The sequence below is a fragment of the Mustela putorius genome, unplaced genomic scaffold, assembly GCF_011764305.1.
Source record: "Mustela putorius furo isolate JIRA1106 unplaced genomic scaffold, ASM1176430v1.1 tig00003988_pilon_pilon_pilon, whole genome shotgun sequence".
Classification (NCBI taxonomy): Eukaryota; Metazoa; Chordata; class Mammalia; order Carnivora; family Mustelidae; genus Mustela; species Mustela putorius.
Window position 1 is genome coordinate 7,464,744 of NW_025422127.1, and position 16,177 is coordinate 7,480,920.

Consider the following 16,177-nt stretch of genomic DNA (forward strand, 5'->3'; position numbering starts at 1 on the left):
GCTGAGGAACCGTGGGGGTTGGGGGTAAGAATGTGTGTATGTGGGGACATAGTAGTTTAGAAGTGAAGAAAAACTCCAGCTGTAGAGTCAAGCATGAGGACCATTCTTGAAGACTGTGCAAGATTTAAAAAATGTACTCAAGGGGCACCTGGGTGGCTCAGTGGTTAAGCCTCTACCTTCAGCTCAGGTCATGATCTCAGAGTCCTGGGATCGAGCCCTACATCGGGCTCTCTGCTCAGCAGGAGCCTGCTTCCCCGCACCCCCCGCCTGCCTCTCTGACTACTTGTGATCTCTGTAAAATAAATAAATAAAATCTTAAAAAAAAAAAATGTACTCAAACCCTGTATCCATTAGTTTCTTAGAGGACTACTGTATTAAACTGGATGCTATGTGTGACGGGCTGAGCGGGCCATCTGGACCCTTCCCGGGGCCAGAAGCTTCATAAATGAGAGCAGAGATCTCTACTGCTTGCTGCTAGACCCTTAACACCTAAACCAGGCCAGGTAAAAAAAAAAAAAAAAAAAAGAAAGAAAAGATGGTTCTTAATCTGTTAAACAGGCAAATGAAGAAATACTTTTGGACATGCCCAGGTTTCTAAATTACATCCTCACCACCTGACCCCTGTTCGTAATTCACAAAGGGAAAGCTTACAGTGCAAGCAAATGCTCACTGAGATGATGATTAAGTTGGAACCCATGCCTCACTTCAGGTGCAGCCCACTGACGAGAATGAATGAATAAAGTTACGAGGTCCTGCATGGGACGGCAGGAGCCTGGAGAGCGAGGAGAAGGAGGGGCAAGGACAGCAGCCAAGAGGACCATCAACGGGGAAGTGAAAGGGAAAGAAAATGTCAAGGTGTCTGAAGTTCTGTCTAGCCTCCAAACAATGCATAAGAACAGAACCAACAACCCAGTTCACAAAGCAGTTGTGGACAGATATATTCCCTTTCTTTTGCATTTAAATAAGTACTATAAAGTTGATGTTCTGATAGACAATATTTCATCCAATTAATATATAAACTTGTATATCAAGTCCACACTTGATACTACTACTCCGTAACTGTTCTTAATATACTGGAAGGAATTTCTGAGGGTAACAGAAAGTGTCCTTTCATATCCAGAATCAACGTCTGTTTGAATACCTAATGCCTGAATGAAAGACTATTTTTATTAAAAAAAAAAAAAAAAACCCACAACAAACCCCATGAGCACCCAACTGCTTGCATACTCTACACGGGCTGGAGTGTGAACAAGCCTCAAAAGACTGACATCCCTGGTGCAATCTGAAAGAAAATGCTATGCTACACAGATTCCGAGTAAAAGCACCATCCATGGCAAAAATCTCCACTGGGACGCAGACAAGTTCATTCTGCATCACATGTACATTATTTGTCATGGTTAACATTACAAGAAAACCTGATTATAATATTTAATCCTTAAGAAAAAAATCAAGGCAAGAATGTACATACGACACTATGATTTTCTCCTACAGCAGAGTTCCTATCTGCCTTCAGTCTGGGGGGAAACGCTCCTATTAGCTTGCCCAATTACTCCCTTGCTATTACATTAATAGTGTGATTCAATATTTTTTTCTAATTGATTCCATCATTTCTTTCATCTTTTCCTATATTTCAACTACATTCCCTCTGTAGTTTCCCCAGCATAAGGAGTGCTAAATTTGGCAGCACCATCACTTAAACAGTGGATTAATGTCTAGCTACTTTGTATCCAGAAAACTTTGCTAATATGTTCATGCTTTCATCAGCCCCCCACCATTTGTGTGGTGAAACACGTGTGTGTGCAGATGCACATGTGTGCGCACACACTTTAATTACATGTATGCTCTCTGGGATTTGAAAGATTCCAGACTTGGTGACTAGGATTTGAAAGATGTGTTTCCATAGACTTCATCCCCCTGAAGGATTCACTGACATTAAAATACACTCTTCTATTTCTTCTAAAACTGGGTGTAACTAGAACATATTCTAAAAATAATTGCTTCCCCTCCCCTCCCTACAAGCCAAAATAGCACATTTATTTTTTCCCACACCACCTACTCCTCTTTAAAAGATGTTTCGCAAAATCTTAGTACTGAAAGGAACATTAAAGGACCATCTGTATGGTTCTTTTACTACCAGATCAAACACGATAAATGAAGTCAATAAAGATATTTACTGCTGAATTAGCTACCCATTTTCTTTAAACCCTCAACTTTTCCAATTAGCTTAAGCTACTCACACTTCACATAAAAATATACACACACATATATAAATGTATAGTTATTATTATATTTTATAAAGCCTCAGGTTTGGGTATATTTTCAAAAAAATCAATGAAATCATTGGAAAACCTGTGCACTGCTTTGTGCTAAATATAGACCAATCTGGAATATTTCCCCATTTTAGTTGTAAACAAACCAGAAGACATAAGTCTAGCATAATTTACCAGCAAAACACAGGCATGTACTATCATTCCTTTTCAAGAATGATCTAAAAGGACCAACTTACACACTCACAATATTCAATTAACAAGATTGTTTTATCTGCTCAGTCAAGAGTCCTACAGACCTCTTAGAGCCACCTTGTATTTAAGCAGGACTGATTTATCCTGTGTTACATCTGTCTAAATACTACATTTAAGCCAGGACTATTTCTAAATCTTAAGAATGGTTCCAATTCCTAAAGACTTTGGATTTTATTTTGCTCCCTTTTGTTTCAAAGAAGGCAATGAAGGAAAATAAGATGTGTGAAATGAGATGAATTCTGCAGGAAAGAACTGCAAGAGAGAAAATGTATTGCTCGGGATGGTTGTAATTTGGTTTGAAAGTCCCAGAGATGACGCAACTCCAGGATCATTCTTTGTTTCCGACCAATTTCAGGTTCCAAAAGAACAGCAATATCGAACAACGGAAGGGAATGAGTGCTGGGTAGTTTCAATAGGACTTGGCAGCTCCCCACAGATGGGTTAAAACACGGTTCTGAGCACATTGCTAATAGTGTCAGTCACAAATAAGATTCTGCATAGTTTCAGTATCTGGGTCTGATTTTGGTTTATTCTGAGAACAAGCCAATCTGTCAGCCAGGCAATGGGAAGGAAAAAAAAAAAAACCACCCCAGGATTGCCTCATGTTGCCACCTGCTGGCTGTTGGTAGAATCACATGCTCATTCCTTCTTGGAGGAATTTCCTGTTCTACCAAAAACAAAGACAAAACAAAATTAGCTTAATTAAACACAGACAGACATGCAGGTCCATAACTTACCATGACTATGGTAATTCTGGAAAACACTAGGATTTATAAACTATAAATAAGCTTTGCATTTATCCTCTTTTTCACCGCAGTGTCACCATATGGTTTTTTTGTTTTTGTTTTTGGACCAATAAATCCAAGCTCAGTGCTATTTCCAGTCATGAGCTCAGTAACAGGAAGATGTGTGGTAGTTTCACAAGGGAAAATACTGCCATTTTCTTCCTTTGTAACAAGCAAACTTCTAAAATATTCTTCACTCTGGTGATGAATCCATACCCACACTGAACAAGGCAATAGGACGGAATTGTGAAATTCCTCCTGCCTGTGTCCAGAACTCAAATCCCATGGGTGGTAGGCTACAAGGCTCATCTGTGCTGACTGTGCTGTGATTCCAAGAAAGCCGGGATCTCCTGCAAAGGCCAGTCGTGGAAGCGACCTCCCTCATGAGTGTGAAATGCTGACGAGGAGACCCTGTTTGGGGAGGGTGAGCAAGCAAGGCTGACATCAGTTCTCATCCGGGCCCAGCAACAGCCGAACCACAGGGGACAAGACGCAGCCGCTGAAGGAGGCACCATGACAAAGTGCCACGGCGAAGCAGAATGGAGGTCATTTCAGAAGTTCCTGAGATTCTGGTCCTCTTGGAAACTTTGGTTCGACTGCCACAGTGGACACAGGAAGAATGGACGATGCAGCCTTCTCAGTAGGAAGGAAGAGGCAAGATGAGATGTAATAAAGGGGGCCCAAGGGCAAACGTGCCTCCGAGGGAAAGCACGGCAAGGATCAGAGGCCAGGGGTCAGAGGTCACCTCCACCACCAGCCACACGCTGCGGGCACGCAACTGGAGGATCAAAGAGGAAAGGAAAAGCAGTGACCTCAAAGCAGCTCACAGTATTTGATGAAACTTCTCTCATCTCCACTGGTTCAAAGCGTTTTCTCCACTTCTGGTAGTCTATATTTTGCGACAAGTACCTACTTTTTCCTGGAAATCAATGTTCCTTATTCTGGCGTGGTGTTTCGAAGTCGTTTTAACCAATCCTTCCTTTCAGATAGGTATCTGCATTTCACCACCTCGCTTCATGTCAGAATATCAAAATAAATGAGATACCGTATCTCTATACGCATAAAACGTGTGACTCCAAATGCCCCCGGACATAAAATCTAACCTTTTATTTCCAGACCCCATGGTATCTAGGAGAATGCTAGCTATAAAACAGAGCCTCAATAAATACTAGTGATTGAGGACACTGCAGAGGGACAGACCAAAGACCTTTGACTCTACATTGCTAAGCTGCTGTTCATAAAGCAAAAACCCAAGTGAAGGGCGAGCTTTGTCTTTAAAGATACTGTAAGTGACTTCTGAGTCTGAGGAAGGGTAGCTGCAAAGATGTCATCAGTGAGGCAAACTGGAGGCTTAGGAGCTGGGCTTGGGGAATTTTCAGGGATGAAAAGTGCGAGAGAAAGTAAAAAAGCCACAAAACTGAAAATAACGGCATCTTATTTAATACTGAGTTTCTCCTACTACAGAGAATCAGAACAGCACAGAACCTGCAACATGTAAAGAACACCTAGAAAGAGGAAAGCTAGAAAGTGGCTGGCTCCTGTGAGGAAAAAATGTAGAAATGTTCAAGAAATTCCAAATGTGTCCCACTCTGAAAGGGCCAAGGAGAAACCAGCAAGACCAGGCCAAAAAGGTAAGGAAATCAACTGCAAGTTAGGCATTTCAAAAAACCAAAGTTTGCCTTCAAACACTGACTCTCAAAAATATCATACTGCAAAGGGGAGTAAAGAAAGAGTATCTTCTATGAGCCGGCAATGGCCTTTCGGGCCATTAAGTTGAAGGTACGCTGTGTAATTTCTGTGTTATGGGTTGTAAAGCTCACTGCCAGTAACTTAATGTTTAAGTTGGGCACATTTCTGTGACACTGAGTAGATTTTTCCTGAAGTCCCCCATAAAGCAAAGAGCCTCTTTCTATAATAAGACATCATCCAAATAGGGACACTTTTGAGAATACAAGGGGACAGTATATTAATAATTGCTCTGGGCCAAAAGGCACTGACCGGCTCAGTCCCTAGGAGGACAGACAGTAGGGCCACCCTAGCAAGCACAATGAAAAGCAATGACAAATATTGTTACTTAATAATGCCAAGCAATGCCTAGGTAGGCCTCTGGCATGCTGGTGGCTAGAGAGACAATCTGGGAAAAACCTGAGTGTGAAGAAGCAGCTGCAGGCTGGAATGAACTGGAGATGAGATATGGCTTAAAGCCAAAAATTCATAATACAGCACACCAGGTCCTTCCAGACCACCTCTCCAATTCACCTTCCATCCATCATTTCTACCTTTGACACCGGCTTGTGGCCTTAGGCCCACCTGGGTTCTCTGATGTAGTTGTCCGTGTAAATGGCCTCCTGTGTTTTGTCTGCTTCATTTTAAACTCAATTGTTGTTTTTATTACCTCATTTTTATCTGGATTAAATATTTAGCATTCTGCACATCAGGATCAAGAAACACTTTTTCCCATTAGAGCTTCTATGACAGCTGGGGAATGAGATTTTATACAAAGCCTGAGTAGTAGTCAATTTTACTACCTTGGTGCTTTTTTTCCTAAATAATCCACCCCCCTCCACCCAGCATCACTTTCCCAAGGGAACACCTCCCTTCCTGTCTTTACTGGACGCCTACTTCACCCTGCATTTCTTCACTCAACGTCCCTTCCACTTATATTTTACTTGTTAATACTCGTTTTTGCCTAGTATGTTCAATGCTCTTTTCCCAATTAGGCCTGGCACAGTTAATTCTAATCAAATATTTATTGGTTGAATGAATTACATGGGCAAGTGAAATGATCTTTTTGCTGGCTAAGTCTCTAAGGTAAAAATTCCAGGTCATGAACCAACTAGTTAAAAGCCAGAAAAATTTAAAAAAGACAAGAATAAGACCCTTTACTAAGCATTTTTCTGAATAAGTCTCTCACTTCAAGTATAGTGGTTGCTAGTAACCCTTAGCCATTAATGGGCAGAAACAGCCAGAGACCACTGTAGAGGCCTGCCTCAAGGTGACATTGGCCTCTAGTGGATAGATCTGAGAATACAGCAGATTCAAGTAAAAGATGTCTAAGGGCATAAGCAATTACAGAAGGAAATGAGAAACCCAAAGTTTCTTTTGTTTTTCACTTCTATCGCGTCAGCTGATTTTTTCCTCCCTTTAAGAGAACAGCCTACTGTCACATTTTTACCTCAATTAAATATTTAGCATTCTGAACATCAGTGTCGAGAAACACTTATTCCCATCAGAGCTTCTGTGACAGCTGGGGAATGAGATTTTTATATGAAGCCTGAATAGGAGTCAACTTTACTACCTTGATTCCTTTTTTCCTAAAGAATCTTCTCCAGCTTCCTGATGATCTTCTTGGGATTGAAGGCTACCAGACTCTCCTGAACGACAGGTGCATTTTAAGTCACCTGCTAATCAAAGGGTAAATATTTATATGACAAGGGAACACGGTGACCCAAGAGGGGATGCATAAAAGTGAGGATAGGATGCAAATACCAGGTGTGAACATATGAACTATTTTGCCTTAGAAACAAATCAGATGGCGAGGTGCTGTGCAACATTATTTTTTTCTCCTTAGCACACAGCCTAATCAGGGAATGTGCACTCTGTGTACACTCCATTCTGGGGAGGTGCTCCCAGCTGTTGGTGCTTCATTTAACAACAGTTTGTCATCACTTCTGAATGCCCAGGGTTTTGTTGTTGTTCCGGTTGTTAAGATTTTATTTATTTACTTGAAAGAGAGAAAGATCACGAGCAGCAGTGGGAGGGGTAGAGGAAGAAGCAGACTCCCTGTTGATCAGGGAGCCGGAATGAGGCTCCAACCCACGATCCTGGGATCAGGACGGCCAGCAAAGGCAGACACTTCACTGACTGAGCCCCCCAAGTACTGAGTCTCCAGGTTTTAAGAATAATACAGCACACTCACTTTACTCATATCATGATATCTTTAAATACTTCTTCTCTATTACCTGTATACAGGCTGTTGCTTAGGAAAGAAAAATCTCTGGAACCAAAATAACGGCATCAGTAGAAAGTGAGCTCAGAGAGGGAAGGGGGTGGTCCAGTGGGTGGTCCCTCTCCAGGCGGAGGGTCAGGGGACACCGTGAAAGCAGCTGCACTCCCTCTCTATGTGTATTCTCTGGACTGAGCCTGAGAGGGAAGGAGGCTGAATTCTTTGATAAGACACATCCGCATTTAAACACACAAATAAATCCATGTTCCCCAGTAAAGCTGGTGATCTGGGATATTAGCCCCTTGATTCTCCTCCAGCAGGTACGTTTTTGTTGTTGTTGTTTTGTTTTGTTTTGTTTTTTTTAAAGCACTGAGAACCACATGGCCAATCATGGTTACAATAGCTGTTCTTGGATCAGTTCTGTATGGGAAAGGTACTTCTGAGCACTTGACTAAAGCGCCGTTTCCCCCAAACACCTGGAATTCATACACATGTGTCAGACAGATGGCAAGGACGCTCACGGTTCAGTTAAGTGGAATTGTACCAGCTGGCATCAATGAGTCTGCGGAAAGAGAAGCCATAATGCTTACCTTTAAAAAGCCTGTTCCGGGGCACCTGGGTGGCTCAGTGGGTTAAAGCCTCTGCCTGCAGCTCAGGTCATGATCTCAGGATCCTGGGATCGAGCCCCGCATCGGGCTCTCTGCTTAGCAGGGAACCTGCTTCCTCTCTCTCTGCCTGCCTCTTTGCCTACTTGTGATCTCTGTCTGTCAAATAAATAAAATTTAAAAAGCCTGTTCCGTCATACACTATCCCTCCCTTTCATCTTAATTTTTGCCAGCATGCCATGACAGGAACTCTTTCTGCCACCCTCTCCTAAGAGTGGAGGCCTGTTATCAAAGGGAGATCCATGCGGAGCCACACAACTAGAGGACAGGTCAGAGACACGCCCTTCCAGGGAACCTTCTAGAAGAAGCACAGATTTGGCTTAAGCGAGGGCCTCCACCCAGACCCCTGGACCCTTCCGCGACACCTACCATTTCCTTAAACGCGCTTTCCAGAGCCCCGATGACCAGGCACTCATGCGGGATCTTCTTCTCCGTGAAGAAACGCGTGGGCGGGGTGCTGGGGGAGCCGGGCGCCCCCACGCCTCCGCGGAGCGAGGCCGCGCGGGTCAGAGTCCGGCTGTGCGCGGGCGTGTTCTCTGGCTCCTCGCCCAGGCAGGTGGGCGGCAGGACAGCAGAGTTCTTGAGAATCTCCACGATGTCCTGCAGCTGCTCCGTGACATGGTGCTGCAGCAGGCGGGAGGCCACCACCGCGGCCCCCGACCCTGCGTGACCGTCAAACAGCGACCAGTAGTGGCAGGAAACGCCTTCTGATTCCTGGGGGAGGGAGGCGACAGGGAGTGAGAACCTCGTTGGTCAGGGCCCCAGGGTCACACTGATGCAGTGAGGAGGGCGCTTAGCGCATCCACTTCTGATCTGTCTTTGGTTGGCAAACAGTGGGGGTCAAAACCCGGCAAAAAGGCTCAGGGATTTGTCACTGCTGTGATCACCACCCAGAGGATGGAGCGGTCCTTGCTTCTCCGCCTGCAGGAGGAGCCCAAATTACCAAGCAAGCTCAGCAGCTACTTTGTGGCAAGATCCACCTTGATTTGATGTTTTTGTTTGTGTGTTTGTTTTTAAGATTTTATTTATTTACTTGACAGAGATAACAAGTAGGCAGAGAGGTAGGCAGAGAGAGAGAGAAAGAGGAGGAAGCAGGCTCCCTGCTGAGCAGAGAGCCCGATGCAGGGCTCCATCCCAGGACCCTGGGATCATGACCTGAGCCGAAGGCAGAGGCTTTAACCTTGAGCCACCCAGGTGCCCCGATGTAAGGATGTTTGATGTCAAACTCCAAGCCAGCAGGCAAGTCTTTAGGAGTCCAGCTTTAACCCCTAAGTCCTCATTGCCCTGTGCAACCCAAGAGCAGGCTTGGCCTGGAGTCTTTGGAGGAAGTCAAGCTCTTTTTTGCAGATTCTTCAAGAGGAAATCAGTAGACCCATTTTTCCCCCTGTAGAGCCTTTTCACTCTCAGATACCTGCCCCATCCTCTTTGATCTACATCCTATATTTTTAGAACATGTTCTCCCCTTAGACACCCAGTCTAAGATGCAGCCAATTCTAATCTCCTTCTCTTATTTCCTGCCTCCCTCAGTTTCCCAGTTGGTACCCAACATATTTGTTTCTTCCTCTTCCTATCCTAAAGCTACACATTCCCATGTTCCTCACTTACCATGGATTTCGTCTTGGAGTTATTTCTAGACTATTTCAAATGAATGTATTTAAAAACCATGTCTGAATTACATATGCCTAAGATCTTAGCTATAGGGAAAAAAGGCTTAAATGCATTAATTACTTTACTAAATAAGTAAGATGCATTGGTAATTAAACAGGTAGGGTGTATATAACATCTACTTCTAACTACTAGCATATACACCCCCACAGCAATAAATATCAAATCCTTTTCTAGCTAAAGCTATTAAATAAAGTTCTTTTGGTCTATCTTAGAATGATGCTGGAAGATACCATATAGTTATGGTGACATATGCCACTGCTCCATTTGTGCCTTTTAAATTTCACTTTTAATTCTGTGCCACGTGCTGAGAAAAAAAAATTGACTGTGCATTCCCTACGTGACAGGTGCAAAGTGGACAGGGGATTAAAAAAAAACTTGCTAGGGGGCGCCTGGGTGGCTCAGTGAATTAAGCCTCTGCCTTCATGGCCTTCGGCTCAGGTCATGGTCTCAGGGTCCTGGGATTGAGCCCCGCATCAGGCTCTCTAATCAGCAGGGAGCCTGCTTCCCTTCCTCTCTCTCTCTGCCTGCCTCTCTGCCTACTTGTGATCTCTGTCTGTCAAATAAATAAATAAAATCTTAAAACAACAACAACAACAACAACAACAAAAAACCTTACTAGAAGCCATACCAGATATGGTCTGATCTTAATAATTCAGTGGGGAAAACACATACTGATCAAAATAATCACACAAACATAAGATCAAAATTCTAGTGAGGGCTACAAGGAGAGGTTCTTGGTGCCTCCAAGAGGCCAGCTTGCAGAGGGGGGACTTGGAGGAGGTTTCCCGGGGACATGCAGGCTAGCCTAAGAGCTGTTTAGAAATTCACAAGACAATGATGGGGAACGAGAGACCACCAGGCAGTAGAAACAGTAGGTGCCAAGGCCCTGTGGTAGGAAGGTGCATGATGCGTGAGAAGAGATGAAACCATACCATGTGACTGAATAGAGGAATGAAACAAGAAAGGCATGGGTGAGAAATGAGGCTGTAGAGGGACGTGGCATCCAGACCACTCAGTCCTCTCAGGTCACATGCAGGATCTTGGCTTTAGACTAAGAGTAACAAAGACCCATTGGCTGAGGTGGGTGGGAGGGTAACAAACTTAATTTATGTTTTTAAACGATCACTCAGGCTATGCCATGAGGCTTAGGAAAGAGTGAAAGTGAGGATGCCAGCTAGGAGGTGAATAACACCCTAAAAAGACAATCAAATTCAGGCAGTAACAAACACTTATGAATGAGTAAAAGCACTCAAACTCAGAGGACAGTAGAAAGAACAAGGACTTCAGAATTAGAAGATGGGAGTTCTAATGGCATCGTCAATACCAATCAGTGGGCATGGGAGGCAGACCAAAGTGAGGAAGGCAATACAGGCGTTCGACCCTGGCTGGGTCACTCCAGAGCCGGACATCCCTGGTGCTCAACTGCACCATGTCTGCCTAGTACGTAAGCAGCAGGCATTAGCTCCGCTCACAGGGAGTGGGTATTTAGCAAGGGTGAATGGTGATTTATGCCTGCGGAGTAGATAAGTAGTCTCCCTTGTGTGTGACTGCTATCACTGCCATTACAGTATGGTTTCACCTCAGTCACTTTCTGAGCTTTAGTTCTTCACCAACATGAGAAGCTACTGTAGAAGAGTCCAGTGCTTCTGTTGAACTCCGAAAGTTCAATAATCAAGAAGTATTGATCCATGTCACGGGGGGAGGTGGGGGAAGAAGCTGGGCCCTGAAGATGGGACAAGAAAAACTGGGAGGGAATGAGAGCTGATTGAGCAGCTGGTTGAGGAAAATACCCCGAGGCTTGGGCTGTGTGGCTGACTGTGGTACTTGCTTATCTAGTATCCACTCTTGGGTGGAACTTCCAGGAAAGCTATTCTTTTCCTGATAAAAGGAAAGCTCAAGTGGCCTGGCCTTTGCCCATTACCCGTCTCCTTTTCCTTCCTGCCTGGGTCACAGAAGCAACACCTGGAGGTAGAGTAACCCTCTTGCAAAACCGGCTGAAACCTGCTGTTGGAGGTAGTGGGACAGGAGATCTGAAGGAGCCAGGGTCCTTGGTGTCTTGCTTGGGATGCCACACGGGCCTGCCTCCTGGGCTCCCTGTCTGCGGGCTTCATGACCTTTTGATAAGCCGCTGCTGCCAGCTTCTGTAACAAGAGCTGGGGACAAGGAGAGGAAAGGAGGTGCGTGTTTATCTAGTATTCTGGGACCCGGGGCATGCAGGGCGGGAAGGAGGAGTGTGAGATAAGGAATGCAAGAGCGCACAAAAGAAGAATGAAAATAGGTAGAAGTGGCTATCAACCAGGAATAAAACTGAAAAAGTTCTTATTGTAGGGCATCTGTGGATAGAATTCAGTGAATCTATATTTTCACCAACCTCTGAAATTTAGCATTTCCTCTTTTTATGAATGCGAGGCAATGAAGCATCACGGGATTAGCAATTCCTATGACCTGGTCACCAAGAGAAACAGTGACTGTCACTCTACACAGCCTGAATTATTGTTTATGCTCATTATTACTTCACAAGGGTTGGAGTAATTACACTCACCACGAGCCCTTGTTACTTGCTGCATTAGTAAAGTACACATTGCCTGCCATATTACACTCTCACAACTGGGAAAAGCGGCAAAAGAAAGGGATTTTTTGCTTATCACATCTAATTCCCCAAAAGTCCCAAGGCTACCTGAGTAAAAACTGCCCACACAGTCCTTCTGCACCCCATTTAAATGAAAACCCAGCAAACACTGTTAAGGAAGCTGTAGGCAGGGCCAGTGAGGGACGAAATAGGACCAGCTGTGTCCATGACTCAGATTCTGTTACACCTAAAGTATCATGTTTCTAGAATCATGATTTGATTCAAAGAAGATCAAACCCCATGAAATAACAAGGCACAAGGCAAGGCAATGCTACTATATTTTTTAAAAAGCAACTCTGACATTTTTCTGATGAGTAATCCAACCATTTCCTTCAACAAAGCAAAGCATTCTGAAGGCACTGCAGCAACAACCGGCTGTTGAACTATCTGGGCAATTTTTAAGCAGTCAAGAGAAAAACCGGACTGGGGGACTTCTGAAGCAGGGAGGAGAAGGGCAGCACCCTGCTTCGGAAAACACCTTAGCACAGCAGGGCTAGAAATGCTGGCATAGCCTAACCTTTAAAATGCAATTAGTAGTTTTCACAGTGAAAACTTGTAAGACATAGTTTTTCGACAAAGAAAGTTTGTTTCTAACTAGAGACTGAATAAATCCAGCACTGCTGGATACACGGTTCACTCCCAGCCCAATTCAGTCAGTTTCTCTGAAGGTGGAGCCCTACCACTGATCATTTATTTAAGCTCCCCAGGGGATTCTGAAGTGCTCCCCAAATTGAGAACCCCCATACTAACAGAAGGGGGTTCAAGCCGTTCCAGAACCAAGCAGTTCCGGAGACCCTCATCCTAGTCTCAAATCTGCCATTCTCTGTGTGACCTTGGAGGAGTCACTCACAACGCCCTGAACTGACCAGAACAGCAGGGTCCAAACTGTGTTTCGTGCTTCCAAACTGTACCACTTAGGAAAGAGGAAGTGGGCGTTTAAAGGATAAGTCCCGCTGACGGTTATTTCAACCAGAGCAGCACAGATGCATCGGTTACAAACATCAGGGGTTTGCCGAAGACTTTGGACAAAAGGAATCAACTGCTGAGGACAATTTTTGAAAGCTTTTGAACTAGGTAAAACCAAATTCATCAAGAGACTTCAAAATCTTCAGTGTCCTTCTGTGGCACAGAACTTCAAGTGAGAGATCAATTATTTGGGAAACTACAGCCACCAGGTGAGCCCTCTCCCACATGCTCTAGATGCCAACTTAGCTCTTAATGCCTAAGAGACCATCAGGTCACAGAAACATCAAGTTATGCGGCCACAGCACCCTTCCTGGGAGCTCCCACTGCATCCTGAGCCCACCCTTACAGCAGCACTCATCAAATTGTGCATGTCTATCTGGTCACCTGCTTGGGCGATGATCGACTGAAAGACTATTCTGGAAAAAGGGAGCAACTAGCAGGCAGTGCAGGTGTCAAGGGGACTTTATATGGCCTATGTGGACAGTGGCCTCATTAAGACCAGCCTTGAGGGCTAAGTAAGGCTGGAGGGAGATTCTGGGGTCAAGGCAGACCAAGGAGCTTCAATGTGAAATGCCTCTATGTGGAAGAACAAGGTGGCAGCAGGATTAAAGGGTGCCAATCCCATGGCATTCTGTGATGTGCTGCAAGAAAGAAGCACTAGATTTTAGGAAGCTCACAGAGAACTGTCCTAAGGCAAAGATGGCCTAGGTCGGGATCGATGGGCCTAGAGAGGAGACTAAAGGATTCACAAGACACTTCAAAGAGCAGTATAAGGCTGGAATGGGCTGCAAGGTGTTTGAAATGGAACCAGGATCATAACAAAGAATTCAAATCTACTTTTGAAAGTGGCACGATCAAACAGGACACGCCATACATTTATTTTGAAAAAGATACAAGGACCCCCTTCTCCCTCACCCCCTTTATTCAAAACAATGCCATCAAATGTCATCAGGTAGGAATGTATGGTTGGATGTATAAATTCTGATCCGAGAACCTTGAGGAAAGAACAATTCCTAAACGTCACACCCACATCAAGGGCCCTGATCAATGTCAGGGGTGAATCTGCAAGAGAGGTCTGAAAGATCACAAGTAGTATGAACATGATGCTTTCAAGTGTCTCAAATGTTCAACTTAATTGCAAACACGCATCTATTTCATCATTGCATAGACTAGAACCTTCAGTGACTCCCTACTGCCCTGGGTCTCCTACATCCTCACATGGCTTATGGGTCCTAGATGATCGAGTTGCTACTCCTTCCCCAGGGCCCTTTCTTGCTCTTTGTCAGTGGTCCTGATCGAGACAGCCTAGATGTAGGGCCCTGGGAATCTCACAGGTGCTCCAAGGAAACCAAAGGGACAAGATGCTGCCTTCTCTTCCTGTACCTGACTTTGCTGAGTCTTATGGGCCTAGAAGACCAGTTTAAACCACACACATTATTCCCTTCTAAGCTATGGAGACCTTTTTTTCCCCAAGGAAGATTACAAAAAAAGCAAAACATGCACCATATCTATCTCTCTGGAGCATATGCTGAAAACCACACCCTTTCTTCAGCTCCCGTACACTGCTGGAATGCACATACAATCCAGCATTGCTATATCCTTTGAAACACTGGCTAAAAGGCTAGGCATGCATGTGGGAAGAGGGAGAGCTGTGTTCACCACCTGCTTGGGTCAAGCAAAGGCCCCAAAGAGGGAAGTGAAGGCTAGGGCTCCTTTCAACATCCTCTGCCTACCCACCACACACACCCACCTCCCACCCGTCACACCGTTAGTCACTTTAGAGGGCATACCTCCTCAGTTTGGTATTAGCTCAGGGAACACCACTCTGAGTTTATATGGTAAATACACAGGGTTTCATGTTTTACATATTCTAACAGTACAAGGCTAACTTCATCACCGGTGACAATATACCAACAAACACACCAGTGATTTTAAAAGTTGGGTCATTTACGTAATGCACTTTCAGATGAGTTAATACTTAGCACAGAAAGAGCACAGGCTTTAAACCAAGACCACTCTGGGTTTGGGAATTTACTACTCTGTGATCTTGGGCACATTTCTTAACTCCTCTCACCTGTTTCCTTATTTAAAGAACAAGATGAAACTAGGACACAGACAGTAAGGATTCATTCATTTAATGCATGTCTCAGAGTCTCTTATGTGCCAGGCTTATGCTGGGCACTGGGGAGGTAGGAGAGAGGAAGAAAAAACCATGTTCCCAAACTCCTGAGGCTAACAGTCTAAAACGTGAATAGGTAACTACAAGTGTGCTAGACAGGGGGAGCGTGGGGTGCCAGAGGAGTGGATAATATGTATTAAATGTTCAGACAATTGTGGGTTACGGGAGGGGGAAAGAGTAGGACCATAAAGAGAGAACACGAGGAAGTGATTTACAGCGATGGGAATGTTGTATCCTGATTGATGATGATTATATGAATCTACATGTATGTTGAAAACATAAAACTGCACACCAAAAGGTTAATTGTACATATACTTAAAAAAAAATATTTCTTAAATGTATTTGACAGACAGAGATCACAAGCAGGCAGAGAGAGAGAGGAAAGAAAGCAGGCTCCCCGCTGAGCAGAAAGCCCGTGAGGCTCAATCCCAGAACCCCAGGACCACAACCACAGCCGAAGGCAGAAGTGTCCAGCATCTACAAGACAGCAACAACAACAACAAAAACAAAACCTTACAACAGTAATTACTTATACTCACTATTAAATGGCCTGGGGAACAATGAGCAGGCAGGGTGCAGTAAGAGCTCCCGTAACCAGGGAGACCAAGCCACACTTTAGCTCCTTACTTTTGACTCTGCCAGATGGGTGCTCATGTCCCTCCACCATATAGCTTTTTTTTTTTTTTTTAAGAATTTTATTTATTTACTTGACACACACACACACACACACACACACACACACAGAGTGAGAGGGAATACTAGCAGGGGGAGTGGGAGAGGGAGAAGCAGGCCTCCCGCTGAGCAGGACGCTTAATGA

General features: G+C 44.5%; 1 protein-coding gene across 4 annotated transcripts in view; it reads right to left on the reverse strand.

The window, feature by feature from the left end:
- PPM1H (protein phosphatase, Mg2+/Mn2+ dependent 1H) overlaps positions 1–16,177 on the reverse strand; it is a 255,777-nt gene that overhangs the window by 125,760 nt on the left and 113,840 nt on the right. For all 4 annotated transcript variants that reach the window (XM_045071604.1, XM_004766588.3, XM_045071605.1 and 1 more), the window contains exon 3: positions 8,288–8,632. In XM_045071604.1, coding sequence (XP_044927539.1) covers positions 8,288–8,632 — 345 coding nt within the window. The remainder of the gene's footprint in view (positions 1–8,287; positions 8,633–16,177) is intronic.